At 40.1% G+C, this 17,612-nt stretch overlaps 1 protein-coding gene across 10 annotated transcripts in view; it reads left to right on the top strand.

The window, feature by feature from the left end:
- CLASP1 (cytoplasmic linker associated protein 1) overlaps window positions 1-17,612 on the top strand; it is a 188,947-nt gene that overhangs the window by 146,329 nt on the left and 25,006 nt on the right. For 7 of the 10 annotated variants that reach the window (XM_076342950.1, XM_076342948.1, XM_076342946.1 and 4 more), the window contains 3 exons: window positions 8,045-8,188; window positions 9,443-9,549; window positions 14,646-14,762. In XM_076342950.1, coding sequence (XP_076199065.1) covers window positions 8,045-8,188; window positions 9,443-9,549; window positions 14,646-14,762 — 368 coding nt within the window. The remainder of the gene's footprint in view (window positions 1-8,044; window positions 8,189-9,442; window positions 9,550-14,645; window positions 14,763-17,612) is intronic. The other 3 variants (XM_076342953.1, XM_076342952.1, XM_076342951.1) reach the window with 1 other exon arrangement.

Raw genomic sequence — 17,612 nt, 5'->3', positions numbered from 1 at the left:
ACACGTGATGGGCAGCCTCGTGTCATGGGTACATCATGTTCTGCCTTCCACTTACGTGACTGGGGAAACTTTTTCTTTCAGCTGTCCCACTTGTTACTGAGTTTCGCCAAGCTGCCCTTGAATATAGACAGTAGATGGGACTTGGTAAGATACTAGAACCATTGCAATGAATCAAAAAGCCCAGGAGAGTGCTTGTGTTACTGTGGTTTGCATTAAGATGAAGTCCCCCTCAGACTACCTAGGGGTAGGCCCTCCTTGGATTGGCGCCACTGGTTTGCAGGTGAAGTCTAGAGGTGTCCAAACAAAAAAAGTTTGGGATGAGATTTTTTTTCCTAAAACTGATTAATTGAGAAAATGTTTCTGAATTATACCAGAATATGAAGAAGATTTCAGAGAGGAAGTTGCAGGTCAACAAATTCTTCATATGCTCAAACAGCCAATGAAGATGTATGTACTTCTTTAACTAGTAGTCCTAGCTGTCATTTTTCAAGAAATATTGATGTTGTCACTTTGATAAGGGAATTGTATCTATCAATAAAGGCCAGAGCAAGTTTGGATAAAATATTGCTGTGATGTCTGTAGGGGGAACAGTGGTAGACAGGAAAGCAAACACTGCTAAGGAAATGAAATTGGGCTCCTTTGCAGCTTGATGCCGTGAGACCTCTGAAATCTCTCCTGGAGTTTTAATTTTTCATCTAGCATCAGGTAGATTTGAGCAACTCTGGGACAGAAGCTTCACTGTAAAAAGCACTCCCAAAGACTTAGTGAGCTGAAATGGCATCGTTCATCTTTATTGGTGTTGGGCAGTAAACACTGTTGGTCATGGCCTGTGACAGTAGCAGTGGCAAAGAGGGTGTTTGCAGAAATGCTTTTGAATGGCAAATTGTTTTAATATTCCCCAGTCATAGGCCCTTGCCTTTCTGGGTCGGACGTTTCTTTAGCACTCTTGCAATATTCCTACACCAGATTTGTGCGGACTCCACGAAGAGCCAAGTTAGCAGAGAACCAGGCCTTAGGATTTCATTTCAGGCTTATGGAGTCTTAAATAAGACTATGTCCATACTGCTGAGGTCAGCCTTTTAGCCAAAGGATATTCCTAAAGAAGTCAAACTCAGCCTAAATGCACAGAGGAACTCCTTTCAGGCATTTAAACATAGTCAGTGTTAGGAAAAATAGTGTAATACATCAAAAATGGCATTTGGTGGACTTCAGTGTTTACTTGATTTAATGCTGTTAGAACAAAAAGGATCTCGGTGTCCTAGCTGTGTTTCCAAAATAATAGCTGTCATTTTCTGTTTGTTTTGAATTTGATGCTAGAGAGCTATGAGAGCCCAAATGTTTTTAGTGTACGCAGTGTAAGGAAAATGGCTTTTCCCAATGTTAGTGGCCAGAAAATCATCACGTGCTTGTTGGAAACATGGTGCTCGGTAGATTTCCTTAAAATGAAACTCTTCGCTTTATACAGCCTTCTAGTATCCTTTGAGTTGAAAGCAATTTGTTATATAACCAGATTTTCTCAGTTTGCTTGAAACAGTAAGACCTAGTACATGATAATATGAGATAACAAGAAACCGCTTCACAGAATGTGTATACTCATGCTTATGTGTCTGTGCATAATATGTTTGTGTGTATATGCCATTTATATAAACACACACCTACATAGGTATAGGTGATGTATCTATTTTGAAAATTGACATTAGAGGTGATATTTACATGATGTGTTGTACAGCCATCCAATAAATAGACCATAGGCTGTCTGAACTGTGATGGATAAGTCTGCCATACTTACTCTAGCATTTCAAAACTCCATGCAGATTAAAGTGCATGTTTTTGTTACAAACCATCTTACTTCAGTAGCTTTTCTTCTTTCTTAGCTTATATGTGGGAACTTCCCCCCTCAGAATTCACTTACATGCTAGGTTTATGATAAAAGTTTCTCAGTTGTTAATGAAATGTAACCTTTGTTTCTAGTCCTGAAACCTGTTTTTGCAACAAATGCCATTTTGGAAGGAGCAAAGTTACCCAGAGTAGCCTTCATCAGCTTGACTTCTGGGGTAACATCTGGCTCTCCAGAAATAATGAACATTTTTGCCATGGTCTTTGCTGTGCCCAGGTCACAAAACAACAGCATGCATAAGGAGTCGTAATCCATTATAGAACAGTAATCCGAATGTGTGATGATTCAGTGCTGCATAGTTTTTGCTGGCACTTGTTTGAGGTGCCTTTGACACATGTAATGAAACTATCCATGACTTGTAAAAGCCTTTCATGATATATTGTGTGCTGTATAAAACACAATAGCACTGTGGATTTAATCTGTACGTGAATTCTGTATTTGAATCTGTGAAACAAATTCTTCCTTTTCAGGATGTGGATGTAAACAGCATATTCTATTAGAAGTCTTTTGGGAAAACTGTGTGTTTAAAAACTTGTGCTCAAGCTAACATGCTTGGATTATGTGTGAATTGGTGAAGCCATTGTGCTTCATATTACCATACCAGTAATGTGGATGTCCATACTCATCTGATTCTAGATCTGAAAAAGGAACAAGCAGGCGGTTTGGTTTGGTAGATAGTTTGTTAGCTTAGTGCCAGCTAACACTTAATTGTCTGCTGGAAAGTACACTTAAATAACACTTGTTTAGAGCCTGCAAACACTCTCAGTAGATGTCAATTAACTCATTTAACATCAGCTATGCTCATCAGAGAATTGAAGCATTGCCCTATGCCAATGTGTGCTAATACAAGCTGCCTAATGTGTCACTGCTGTCTCTCGATCTCAGTGGACCTATATTTGATCTGCAGTTTGGTATAATTCAAAGTGACATGAGAGAGAGAGCTTCTCTGTTCCAGTGTGCCTTAAGTTATTAAAACCACATTTGCCTTAGACTGGATGGTGAAATGAATGATGCATACAGAGTATGATTATGTTTGTCAAAAGTGAGTAGATGTTAGTGTGGATCTTCGCCAGACCAATCACATGATAAAAGGCATTTGTAGACAATGTTGGTCTGTCAGACTGATGCCCGGACTGGAGTCAGGAGTTTGCAAATTCTTAACTGCTTCTTCCTCTGAACTTAGAGGTCTGCAAGGATAGGTACAGGCAAATGCAAACACCTATTCCCCTACTCCTGGCTGGCCAGATGCAAGTGCAATCTCAGTGCAGCACTGCCTAAGCTCTGCACCTCAGCAGAGGTTTTTAGGTGGTTATGGAGGCCATCAGGAGGTTGCCAAAGCAAAGCCTTGTAGGAGAACCAAGGGATGCCTGTAAGCCTGAGAGTTGTGGCTGAATTTAATTTTGAGCCAGTGCTGCTCTCTGCTGAAAGGAATGCTCTTCTGGTTAAATCAAATATTAATACTTTTTGTTACTTGAAATTAAGCAAGCAACTGATTAAAACTCTTCTGCAAAAAGATAGTATGTGTACTGTTTAGATGATTTAGTTGAAATCTATGCTTTCTCTAAATAATATCAACTTTCCTGTTTGTCAAACCCAGACCATGCATAGTTGGGTGGGTGAGGATTTGCCAGCTAGGACAACTACGGCTTCCTCAGGGCCCGGTGAAGGAAACTTGGAAGAGAAATGTAAACAGGTAGACTAAAAGCCATGTGCACTAATAACACTAATAGTGTTTGCAGTCTCAACTCAACTGTCTAGCTGTGTAAAGACACCTTGACTGGGAGCCTGAAAAAAGCGTGTCTGTCTGTGAAGTAATCTTTGGCTTTGGTGTGCTTGTCTGTTAACTCTCTTGTTATAGTCCCTCAGAAGCAATCAGGGTATGAGGTCCTCTCCTTTTATGGGACTGCCAGTGTTCTGAGCCCATCGCCAACAGAAGTTTGAGTAACTTGAAAACTGCTTTCATATAGCTCAGGCAACTAGCTGCTTATTCAGCTTGGTCTATTGGACCAGTGACAGCAGCAATCATAAGGCACTTGTATTAAGCTTAGGTCACTGACCACATTTCCTCTCTAAAATCGATGGATTTTTCCAGTTAGCCTTGATCTTTTTGCTTAATGAGCCTAAACCATTTCAAAGAGACTTTATTATAATTCAACCAAGTTGCAGAGGTTAGAGATTTTGATAAATCTGGCCAACACCAACTGTTTAGGTGAAAACAAAACCCAAAAGTTGCTACAGCATTTGTGTCCCTTTAGCAGCTGACACTGTTGCACAGCATGAATTGCATTGACCTAAGTGTGAAACTTTGGGAGCTGCTACCGGCTTGTGGAACCTGATCCCTCGCTGCATTGTTATAAGGAAAATAATGAAGTTACATAAGCAAATTATTCAAGAACCTGATGTGGAGCCAGACCCCGTCACTAGCATAGTCAGGTGCTGAAGTCACTGGAGTTTCTCCAGCTCAAGCCAGCAGAGAACTGCTTCATTAAGATTAGATAATCTGTAGGGTCTACGTTATATGTCACTGAAAGGAGATGGATTAGTGTTCCACACTAATGGTACAGCGACACAAAGGCAAGGGAAAATTCAGATACTACTCTTTCTTCAAACTGTGTATCATCAAGCATGAGTGTTGCATGAAGAATGTTTGTACATTGTGTACAGAAATAAGTTTTTTATTGCTTGTTTTAAATTTATCTACTCCTTAAGTAATCTAATGAAACAAGGGCCAAGATTTTCAGAAATGAGCAGTGATTCTGAGATTATGAAAATGTCTTCTGGTTTGCCACAAGCTGAAAATCCACAGATTTAAAACTCTTAGGAACATTATCTGTAAAAGATGTCCTTTGGCTAGATAAATGTATGCTAGATAAATGAAACTTAGAGGATTATCAAGTGTGTCCAGATCTATGTAGAAATGCTGCTCCTGATGCTCTTCATTACTGAAATAACATTAACTGTATTAGAACTGGGAAGTATTGCAAGAGTGAAACTTGGAGCATGTTATAAATGTGATTTCAAGCTAGCATGGACCTTCCAGCTTTTGAGGTCAGTGGTAAGTGTTCTTGGTTTTATGGTAGCAGGGACCAAGACCTCTGTGTGTTAAGTAGGAAATCGTGGCTGAACTTTCAAATAATGGCCTTTGCCTGAAATAAACCTAGAAGTGCAGTTGGATGGCTGAGGACTATTTAAAAAGAACACAGCCAAGGTTAACCCACGTAGCTCTAGTGTCGCTTTTGAGAGCTTTACTGGAGCACCGCTCCCGGGCTGTAGTAGTGCTTGGCTTTATTTCAGAATGTATAGACTATAGGCCTGCTTTCTTTCAGGCCACATAACATTGTAAGCATTGTGAACAACTGTTCAGCACTTCATTCAAAGCCCAATGACCTATTTGCAGGCAACAGCAAAGCTACTGAAGAGCACCGGGTACACAGAATACTGGCAGGCACTCCTAAAGACAAGCTGTATTTTGTGCAAAGAGGGAGGATAGACACAGTCCTGTTTACGTTAAAGCCAAAACAAAAAAGTGGAACAAAATTGAAGTGACTTCTGGGAGCTGAAACTTCACTCATACTCCTGTAGCACAAGGTCTGTGCTATCAGTGTTTGTGTGTCAGGGTTAAACTGTACCAGTTAGATAACTCTTTGCTTCAAAGTGAAGCCACAGGATTGTAAAGTCCCTGGTGGAGCTATGGTGAAGATTTTGCTCAGATCTGTGAGATGCATCTTAGATCTCTCTGGCACACAAGAAAGGTACCTCTAGAACGTCACATCATAGAGTGCGTCTGCTCTTGCGCCTGTTTTGCTCTGTTTACATGGGAGGTCTCAAAGGATGACCTTATTTCTAACCCATCAATGGGAGATATGTGGGACAAAGGTATCTTAAATCCTTTCCCACCTCACTCTAGCTTGGGCAGCCCCTGACTTACCAGTTGATATCTCCAGATGTTCTAGCCTGAGCAACCTCTCAACCTGGGAAACCTTCTTGATCAATTTTCCTGTATTTTTAATCTCAGTGAATGAGATCTGCTTGTTCTGACACAGAAGATCTGCATGTCCACTTCCTAACCATCCAGGATATGCATGCCATTCACAAATGGGAATGAACTTTGGCATGACTTGTCACTTTGCATTCAGCTCAACATGCTGATTGTTGTTCTGAGATCTCTTGTTTGCAGTAATATTTTTATTGCAGAAAATACTATGCTGGTGAAAACTTAAAAGTTCTTGGATCAAAATGGACAGAAATACACGTCCTTGTTGGATACCAGGCAGGCTTCATGGCAGAGTTGCCCAAAACTTCAGGTCAGAGGAGGGTAGAGTATGGCGTTAAGAAAGGCACGGGGAAAATTATCTCCCCACTTCTTTCATCCTTAGATCTTTAGTGTGAAGTGAATAATGACATGCTGTGTTTCTGTTCAAGTTAGAGTTTTGACAGGAGGCAGCATGATCCATCTGGAATGAAGAGTCTGAAGACCTGTTCACTGCAGTCCTTGGAAGCCTGTTGAGTGTTGTGTGCCTCAGTTTCTTTGTTGGCCATATGAAGAGGATGTTACTTACTTAAACTTTCATGGATGGAAAATGTTTTTATATACAAAACTGTTACTGCAAATTGGGGCTGATAGCAGAAGGAACAGTATAGCTTGAATTGCAATTTGCCCACTGAAACAATGAGGTACTTTGATTCCCCTCCACTATGAAAGGGTTTTTGTGTCCCCAAGTTCATCATCTGCTAAAGGATTCCACTTCACAGGGAACTGCAGATACACTTAATTATCGCAACTTTACAAACACATTACTTACTAAAAACTCCTTCTTTGAATTGATGAGAACAATGAATGTACAGTTATCGCCACAGCAATGAATTATATTTTTACCCTCTTTAAAGTTCTTTTTCATTTTTAGGAGGTTTTAGAAAGTTCCCAAAAGGGTCAGACACAAGCGTCTGCTCTTCCGAAGCCTATATGTATGTGGTTTCAAAATAAGAGCATGTGTAGCTTTGCTTCTTACTTCGTGAGCCTAAGTCACTGCTTTGTATCCAGATATGTATTCTGGAGGTTGATATATCAATGGCGACACCCTTGTTGGAGAAGGTGGTGCTGCAGACCATCAGAGGTCCTTCATCATTGCTTCATTTTTATTGTTCTTTTAATCAATTTTTATATTTTTGTATATTTTCAAGGCAAAGGCAGGGAAAAAAAAAATAGAATTGGTGCAGTCCACATGGGTTGTATGCTGCTGGCGAAGTACAGTTAGGAACACGTGATGTTAATTACTCTTGCAGATCTGCACTCTGATTTTATTCTGCTTCCATTCCTATTTGATTCCATTGTCTTAGTTCAGGATACGCAGAGCTGTATGTTTGCTAATGGAGTTAGTGGAGATCCTGTTCTGGCAGCTATTCTTCCAGGCAGATAGGACAAACCCTGTCCAGTGAAATTATTGGTAAAATTTTCAATCGTATCAGTGGTACCCTGGTTTCACTTACTAAATTTAGGGAGTCTGGTAGGGCTTAGCCTGTCCATGGATGAGAGAAAGGTGGTTATCACCATCCCAGTAGATCTTCCACTTGAGATGGAGTCTTCTGTTGCTGGAGCAGCCTCAACGGTGAGACTTGCAAGGAGAGGTGGGAAAATAGAAGCAGGGATTTTCTATCTGATGAAACAAACTTGTCAGATCCTTAGAAAGAGGAGAGGTTGGGTGGGAAGAGAACTAGTCCCATTCACATTTAAAATAGAAAGCATGGGAATGACAAATTGCAGTCCTAGATTCTTCATACTTATCTGAGCTTCTGGTGGTGTTTGCTTCCTGTAAATTTTTGCAGTAACTTGTTCAATTGAAATACGTGCTAGACAGGACAATGGTAAGATTTTTCTCACTAGCTGTGAGTAGCTGTACACTTCACATCTGAGAAGTTAATGATATAAATGCAAAAGTATATTGTAAGCTCTAAGAACTAAAAAGTTAACTATAGCAGTTAGCAATTCCTTATGACACATCACAAGGAATATGTCAAAAAATTTGTCTAGTATGGGAGTCTTCTTTTTGAATGAAACATGCGTCGTTTACCATAAGGATTGTTACCAACAGAATGCATACTCTTTTCAAAGAATAAAACTGATGGTCTTTTCTTTATTCTTCTTTTCAGGCAGCACAAATAGTCCTGATTTCTCTCTTTGAATTGAATACTCCTGAGTTTACCATGTTACTTGGTGCCTTGCCAAAAACATTCCAGGATGGTGCTACCAAGCTTCTGCACAACCACCTCAAGAACTCCAGTAACACCAGTGTGGTGAGAGGCCCTTGTCCTTGCAAGCAGCAGAGCCCCAAAGACAGCAGCTCATTGATAAGCTGTTGCAGATGTTCAGTAGCATGAATTAGCTGTAGCTGTTGTCTTGAAGCAATATGGCAACAGAGGCTTCTGTTTGTTGCTTTTATAGGGACTGTTAAAACAAAAAACTCGGTTATTTTTAAATTTAATATAGTCATAACTAGTACAGATAAAAAAAACTACTGAGAGGGGCATGAAAGTTGGTGGCATTTGTGCTTTCAAGTTGGTGCTTTTGAAAATCCTGCCAGTAACAACTTTTTGGCTAAAACAGAAATCCTTATACCACAGATTTTCTGGGTTTACCACTACTATTAAAAGCAGTTTAATAACAGATATACTGTCTACTAAGAAGCTTGCAGGATATTTGTGACCTACAAGGTCTCCTCAGTCTACACCTATTACCTTATGTTTTGGTTTTACATGAAGCTCTTGTTTTTATTTCTCTGAGGGAATTTGTTAGTAGAGGATTTAAGCGTGCTTCTAAACTTCTTTTCTCCCCACAGCAGCAAGGATTAGGGTATTTTTTGCCTTTTTTATGTGGAAATCTTGTGAAACTTGCTGGAATATGAACCCTCCTATCTTTGCACTTCTATAGGGACAAAGTAGACCTTTGTGTAAGCTAGAACTGCAGCATTAGGCTTCCAGGCAAACGGACTGGATTCTCTAGTACCTTCGACCTGTGTGAAGAGAGTCACAATTGGGAGCAATTTCTACTCATTTTGCTGTGGTATAAATGATTGTGCAGTGGAAAAATGATAAGTTAGATTGCTTGCTTATGCTTATAACAAGTACAATCAGAGTGCTTTAGACAATGCAGAAAATAGCTGCATAATTAAATTGCTAAATTGCCAGGGTAATGGTCTGCATGCTTTGGAGCCTGGAAAATAGTATCTGAGAAGCTAGATAACCTGGTAGATTGATAAACCATTTCTCTGGCAATATTTGCAGGCCGTACGTGTTGTGTAGTTAAAATTGCAGGTTCTGTGGAGTGAAGAAAAGTGTACATATGCTTTCTTTATCCTCAGAGCAGTACCTTCAAGAACATATTAATGACTATGTGAACCATGGCTGCAGATTTTTAGGTCAAGAGCCAGAACCAAAACTGCACTAAGCTTGTCTAGCACAAACAAAGGCAATATTTGGACCTGTTGTTGTGTACTCCTGCCCGTGCATTGCAACATGTTGCTAATCCCTGTCTTCCTGCTTCTGTGCCAGGGTTCCCCCAGCAATACCCTTGGTCGGACTCCTTCCCGGCACTCCAGTAGCAGAACCAGCCCCTTAACTTCACCTACCAACTGTTCCCATGGTGGACTGTCTCCAAGGTAATGTGGCAGGCTAATTAAACCACTTGCAAAATATTAAAGGATTTCAACAGTGAGTGTGCATTTGCAGAATATGACTCACTTTGAAAGCAAAAACAAGACCAAAAGTTTATGGTAGATTGCTCCAAAGAAACAGGGTTTGAACATGATAATACATGGTTGGTGATTGAATTCAGTGTTCAGTCCTCATGTTATCTGTGTAATCTTAATGTCTTTTCATATAATACTAATTTTCTTTCATAACTAGGCCTTCTCCAGAATCACATTTGTGGGTTCAATAAAGGTAATATTAAATGGCAGCATTAGAAATGAGGTCTTGCTGAGGTTGCAAATATCACAAAGTATATGATGACTTTCAGGTCAAGGGTTTCAGATTGTGTCTATTTTTGAGGTGTGCCCTTGTGATCAGTAATTCATCTGACCGTAGTACAGTGCTTGTGCTGCCGAGAGAAGTACTGAATCTCCTGTTCCCCTCTTACGCTTTGTGAGGATGCAGAACAAGCAGTGGTGATGACTGTGTTTCAGTGCTGAATACCTCTCAAATCATCCTGGCTGCTCACCAGCAGAACGGTGGCCTGATCCTTTGGGCAGCAGGTCTATTGCAACCAGGTGTTTTGCTGAACCTGCAGATGCTACCCTAGAATATATTGGTCCACTCCAAAACCTTTTACTGAGCAAACATGGATTCTTGGATATTGGGAACGTACATGTTTTGCACCATAAAAACTTAGAGCAGAGGAGATAGGAATTTAAACAATATGCTCTGGAACTGTAGAAATATTGGAGGAAAGTATTAGGTTGTTACCTGGACAAGCTTTGATTCATGCTGGGAAAGCTTAAAAGCTGCTGCTCTTGTCTGCCTGTCCTGTCTCCACATGGGAGGTCACTTCCCTTTGTCACAGAAGAGACAGAAGGAAACATGTTGGGTGAGGACTGCAGTTCGTAGTCCAGTATAATAATTTACACTGAAATCTGTTGATCAGCCCTGTCATGACTTGCTAAACCCTGTCTGGCAGGATGCTTAGACAAGCGAGTTCCCATGTGTCAGGAAAAACACAGGCTTTTAGTCTTTAATGAGTAGTTATACTAATTCCAGCAGCATATGAGGAGCACATGGAGTTTCCTGAAAAAAATTTTGGATATCTAAATACATCTTTGTGACCCTTAAATCTGCTGTAATCCAAAACTAGACCAAGAGGTGGCAAGCCAAGGTCAAGTTGCCTATTATGAGTTTTTTTCAACAAAGGTTTCATTAAGAAATTAAGTGGTAGAGTTTCAGGGGAATGGTTCCAACTATATTGCTTCCTTTTTGACTAGTTTGAGCATTGTTGCCCTGCTGATTTCTGTCATGGGAAATTATAAACTGAGATATGTCTCCCTGTGGTTACGTTGTGGCTTTGCTGGCCCTGTTGTTTGCATGTGGCACCTATTTTATAAATCCATGACCTTTTACCATGCTTTTTGGGTTTTATCATTGGGACACAACTGTTTTGCCACTTCACTCACTGCTTTTCAGTTTGTCTTTGCATTCTTCTCACCTCTTGATGTCAGGATGCACGTATCAAAACATTGATTAAAGCATTCAGCATACACTTCATACTTTGTTGTTGCTGTTGTTTTCTAGCATTTTGGGTTTAGGAACTGGAGTTTTTTCCCCCATGTGATGTGTTCTCAAGGAATAGTTAGAGAGGGCGTGTAATTCCAGAGTATTCTGCCATTATGTTGTCAAGACCAAAACTGCCACTGGTGCAGTGGTCCAGGAATTTCCTTTAGAAAACAATCATTCCTTCAATTTTCCATGGAGTTCTTGGGGATGTTGATCCAAAAATTTAGGTGTCTTTTCAAGAAGCGTGTCCTGCTTCCTTGCTGGATTTAGTTATTCAAGAGTGATGTGTAAAAGTTACTCTTCAATGATAGGTGAAGGTGGAAGCTGCTGTAAAAGCCCTTTAAAATATTCAGGGGAGAAGTTCTACTTTTTTTGGTGAGTGACCTCTGAGCAGTAACAGTAGCTCCAGATTTTTACCATTTGCAGAAAAGGCGGTGGCAAGTACTGCAAATCAGTGGCAGTAGCTTCTGTTGCTCTGCTGGACTGCATCCTTCTTGAAAATGTCTTGTGTAGCACAGTTTGAGCATGGTCCTGACTTACAGAACAAGGGAGAATTTAGCTCTGTTTCTGAAGAGTACATGTGGTCGTCCTTCTTTCAGAAAAAAGGCTTTGGAAGATGTGCTAACAGATTACTGGAAGTAGGGTACACTGCAGTATTGCAGTTGTTGGTATAGAGCTTCTGTGTTATGTTTCCATTACAAATGCTTGTCATTTGCTATTCATCAGTGGTGTAAAAATGTCACTTTTCTCTCTACAGACTTGGAAAATGAGCACACCTGAGTCATTCTGATAGCAGTGTAAAAGTATAAAGATTCCCACAGTTTCTCTGTGTAGCCCTCCTCTGACACTAGGCTTGGCTTTACATTTTTATGGGACCCATTGCCAAAGGGGTGCCATTGTACCGAGGTTGTGTTTGCCCATTGCTTCCTGGGGTGCTCCATGTGCAGGCCCTGCTTACTTTGTCCATGCCTGTGTCTTGTACAGGCAGCCCGAATGCAGTCAGTTGAAGGATTATCTCCAGTTCTTAATGCCAGCTTTGGTTTTGAAGATTATACTTTCCTTTGAATTTTTTCTTGATGCACAGGTTGGAGGAATCTTATCTAGAGACGTATATGTTTTTGGGGCTGGGATATGTGTCGAAGGGATAGTTTGGGTCCTGTAGGAATATAAAAACGCTGCTAAGCATAACTGCTCTCCCATATTACTAATGGTTTGTGGGCAATATCCTCAGTATTAATCAGCAAGGCTTCACTGATACTGACTTTCTATAGTATGTATGTATGCCATGGCCCTTAGGTCACATTACTTCTCCCGTATTATTGCCATCACAACTGAATTCCAGGTGACTGATCTTTTATTTTTTTGTGTGTGTGTATTTGTGTGTACACGTATTTGAGCTCTCAGGATAGATTTTGAATGTTTTGGTTGAACTGGACTTTGCTGATGCAAACAGCTAATTTGTCTATCCAGATGATAACATCTGCTTAAGTATCCCCTGATGTTAGTGTCTTCAGAAGGGTAACTTTCAGAAGGTGCTTTCAGGGCCTTGGGCAGAGTCCTTCCTTCTCCTGCTTTCATTTGCTCCATCCAGTTCTGCTTCATGATCACTAGAACATATCCACTGCATCTGTGAGTTACTTCTGCATTTGTACCTGCTTTTTTTGTCTTGACAGTTTTAGTTTTTGGGGAGAGGAGTTATGGAGGAAAGAGGTGTTTTCTGAAGAAGAAAAAGCAGGGGGGAGGGCGCTTGGGAAGACTGAAAATAATAGGAAAAAACCCAGACTTCTGACTGAGAGGGAAGAATGTTTCCTGGGCAATGCTCAGATGAATGGCTTGAGTTTGTGTTGGACAGAGAAAATCTTCTGAGATTTAGTAAATGATGTCGTATGGTAAAAAGGAAAATACTAAGTTGTGAAGTCCTCCAGTGTAGGAATACTGTTCTGAATGGCAAATGAACTTCTGTAAACTCAAATGTTACGTTCAGGTTGTGAATTTTCACCTAGAATTCTGTAGAAATATTTGAAGGAATATCAAACGAATAGGTTTGCCTTGCTGTTTCTGCCTTTACTAGTAGCCCAGAAACCTGTGCTTAGTTCCAATTACTAAAAACCCAAATTTAGGCCTTCAAAGATCTTTAGAAGAAATGCATCAAAATAAAAGGCTGACAATTTTATTTGGCTATGTAAGTTTATGTGCTTGGTTTTTTACTGACAATAGAAAATACCATTAAAAATAAAATTTGACAGTTTCAGTATTAAGTTGAGCAAGGCAGGGCATGGAAAAAGAATTAAAATAAACCATCCACGTTATACAATAAGGACAAACCTGCATTGTTTGGTGGCCCGTTTGCAGGTAGGTGAGACCTGAGCTGTGAAACTTCTGATCAGCAGTCTGGGTGTCTGGTGTATTTCCATAATAGTTGCATGTAATAACTATGGTTTTGATTGCTGGTTAATGAGTGAATTTCTTGACACCACTCTTCAGAGAAGTTTTCAGCTGGCTTTGCTGCTGTTTGCACTGGAGCAATTCTTGACTTGTTTGCCACTTCTGATCTTGCAATATCTTTCACTTGTGTATACACAAATGTGACTTTCCGAGGCAGTGTACTTAAACTTAATAGAAACAAAGTGGTGTCCTGAATACTCCACCAGCTCAAGTGTCTATATTCTCATTTAGAAGATGATTTTGAAAATCCATGTACCATAAAGGGAACAGGACAAAAGCAAAGGTTAGACAAATTGGCACAGGGATGGATGCCTTGACCCAAAGATGCAAGATCAAACAGTAACCAGAAGTGGTTTGTGGAAGTTTGATGAGAGATCTGAATTGACTTAGAGGCTGGTTTCATCCAGTCTTTCCAGGTTTGTCTGCTGAGACCTGGGCCAAGTCCCCAATTTACATGATAAGTTTACACTCTAGACTGACTTTCACTTGCTGCATATTTGGGATCGGTTTGAATCTGGTGAAATAGGATCAGATCTTAAGCCCTGAAGAGGTTTGCTGATTGTTTAGGGCCTGATTGCAGGCTCTGTAAGAGGCACCAGGAGCCAAATTTGACAAGCTACCTTTGTGTGTCTGATAAAATCAGCTTCAACTTTCCTTTCTTCCAGGGAGATCCTGTTGCTTGCAAATACCTGCTTAGAGTTTGAATACAGATGCGTGGTCAGGGATTGTTTACTTAGAGCATTTCAAGAGTTGTTTATAGAGGCTATATCTGTTTGTAAAATTTACTGGTTAGTACAAGCAGGGACTATTTTTGTGTGAACCATATTGTTATGTTAGGAATAAAAGTAGAAATGAATAATAAAGGCCAAAACAATGACTTGTGAGGCTCAATGGAGTATTCTTGTTTAATTTTGTTTCTATTAATTTTTTTCTCTCTCTCCAAGGCAGCATGACAGCACTAAGCCACTCAGATTATAGTTTCTTTTTTTTCTCCCTCTCCTTTCTCTGTTTTTTCTCTCTTTCGTTTCTCCTCTGATCACGGCAGTCGGTTCTGGGGTTGGAGTGCAGATGGGCTGTCGAAGCACCCCCCTCCCCTTTCTCAGCCTAACTCCATCCCCACTGCTCCTTCCCACAAGACTTTCAGACGCTCTTACTCTCCCAGGTAACAAGCTACCTGTTAAACCAACTTGTCTGAGGTGTCACAGTATTATTTACCTTTCACACTGTGGGATTTGTTCAAATGTGGGAAAGTATTTGTAGAGGCTTTGGTTGGAAAAGGAAAGGAGATGATGATAGCTTTCAGAGAGCGGAGTGGCAGGCAGCCACTTGCTGCTTGGGGAAGATGTGGCATGCAGGTGGAAAAAAAAAAAAGTGGATTTTTCCAGACTCTTCCTCCCTGCCAGGTTCCTGAACGGGTGTAAATTTCACAGTTGGTTTCCAACGCAGAACACAGTTGCTGAGCACTTTCGTCAGGTACCGGTTGCATTATGGTAGCACGGGCAAAAGGTCTTTCAACTTGGCTACACTGTGCAAGCGGCACATGAGTACTTTCAAACAGGCAAATAGAGCTCAGTAGTGATTTCACATCTGCGGTAGTGAATATCCATAAGACAATGAGGATGAAGCTTGCATATATGATTTTGCTAGCTGTTTGCACAATGTGATTGTGGAACATCTTGGAAATTTGTAGTATTGAAATTAAAACTGTCCTCACCACAAGATTTAGAGGTTATCGATTGCTAATTTTGACATCTTCCTACTCCTACGCCCTCACACTTTGTTCCAATCTGCATACTGATCTTCAGTCAGTATAGTGGACTAAAGCTGTACACTGGTTTTAATCAAAAAAACCCTTCTGAATACGAGTCTAATTTGTCAGATCTCTATGTTAAATTCCTTGGATTTTTTTAAGTTTATACCCTGATAACAGGCTTTCTGTAGATGTGGTTTCTCCTGACTTAAATATACCCATCACCTGAGAAAGGACGATATATAGTCTTTCCTTGGAGCAAGACGTTCGTAATGAAAAACTATTGAAAGAAAAGCAAACAAATTGTTCTTTGAGGGCTCAAAATCTTGGAATCTGTGGTGTCTGAGAGAGAAAATAGAATCCCATAGTCTGTACCTCTGTGAATACCTGCAGAATTAACACTTTAAATCAATGTTCTGACTCTTCCAGGACACTAAGATATCTGTGGAAGAGATCCATTTTGATTTTTGGAGGTAAACTAGTTGAGAATTTTTTTCCTCCTTTCATTAGCTGACACCAAGTTTTGGAATAATTTGACGTATATTCCAGCCCAGAGCCTGAAAGTGCAAGGAAGTGGGTTACTGTGTACTGCTTGAGGATGCTAAACTGTTGATTACTTGCACATAGTTTGGTCTGGAAACTGAATAATAGTTTATGGAAGTAAAATGTGTTTTATGTCAGACTGGAAAGCTGTCAAATTGTATCTTGATAAACTTGTAGAGAGCTGCATTGTTTTAGTGCAGCAGAAGATGGAAAATAATGTTGTGACATCCCTAAACGCTGCTCATCTCTACTCACTTCTTATTCATCCTGTGACTTTCCTCTAGTTTTCTGCATGGGTCATAGGTTTTTTTTTTCCTTTTGTACCCCTTTTTTTTTTCCTGAAAGGTGGGTGTAGTACCATTTTATTTTTTATTCCCCCCATTGTGTTGTCTGTGAAGTATTCCTGCACACATACTGTCAATAGATGTGTGTGTTCATATGTAGAGTTTTCGTTCATGTAGAACTACACAGCCATAATGTGATCTCCTACACAGGCTTACTCTTGACATATGAAATCACTGGATTCTTTAGATTTTTATTAAAATGTGGTTTTGTGCTTTGAAAAATGTGTCAGATTGGTGGCTCTTTGTTGAGAAATTGCTTCAGTCCTTTAGCATTGCAGAGTCTGTACTTTGATCTATTCTTTGGTAGCAGTATAGAGCAAAATTTATCCCTGAGGAAAGAAGCGATGATTTTAGCAGAAGATTTAGTGTCAGTATATCTGTGATTATTTCTCATTTTTTTTGCCACGGATTTCATTCTGTGATCTTTGGTAAGTCATGTCATCTCTTGGTGTGGGTACATGGGTGCAGTCACATGTATACCTTCTTGAATTGTGGTTTCATTACTCACATAATATTGTATGAGGAACCCCTTAAGATCTATGAATTAAACATGCTTGAGCTCAAAATTAATATTTTCGAGATCATATGAAACAAAGGTTGTCCTATCCCTGCCTGATACTTATAAAGAATCTAAAAACTGCCTTCACTTTTGTCTGGAAAGCCATCACAGTGCATTAGTATCATTCAGCTGTCTGAAAAGCCCTAGATACTTTGACTTCTGTAGATTTATAAACAGCTTTTGTTTCCTGGTCTTGGTCTGTTCTTTAAGTCGTTTCTCTTTCTTCCTGGCCTGACAGACACTGTTTAAAGTTGGGGAGTTGTTCTTTGGTTTCTTTGCCAGAATACATGGTGCTGATGCTTGTGTGATCATAGAGTGAGTGTGTTGCTTGGGAGCCAGGGATTATGGCTATTTTCAGTGTGTTAATCCCGAAGGAATCGGGCAGCACCAATCTTATCCTCTGTCTGAAGTTCCTGAATTTCTTCCAGAAAAAAGAAGTAGCGGTTCTAGATATTTAATATCCTACTTCTAGGATGTTAGAATTTTCTATTGAAAATTATAGCTGTGTACCCAGCATTCCCATACCCCAGGAGGGATTTTCTGGTTTTATCCCCCCCCATCTTTCTTTTGTGGAAAAGGAACACAGCTCTTTGTTCAGCCATCCTCCTCCAAGCCCATCCTGTCATCTTTCCCCAGCTGTTAAGAAATAGTAATCCACCCCTGTAGGGAGCTGCTTCTTGCCATTTATTGACAAACAACTTGACATAAATGTCTCAAATTCTTTTGGTTTATTTGCTTCTGGCTCTACTAAGATCTGAGTCTCCACCAGAGAAATTGTTCTCGGTTACTGGGTCACTTCGTTAAATCTCTCTTGGA

The sequence above is a fragment of the Aptenodytes patagonicus genome, chromosome 6 (assembly GCF_965638725.1).
Source record: "Aptenodytes patagonicus chromosome 6, bAptPat1.pri.cur, whole genome shotgun sequence".
Lineage (NCBI taxonomy): Eukaryota > Metazoa > Chordata > Aves > Sphenisciformes > Spheniscidae > Aptenodytes > Aptenodytes patagonicus.
Note: the sequence above shows the minus strand (reverse complement) of the source record. Positions and strands in the feature narration are given on the sequence as shown.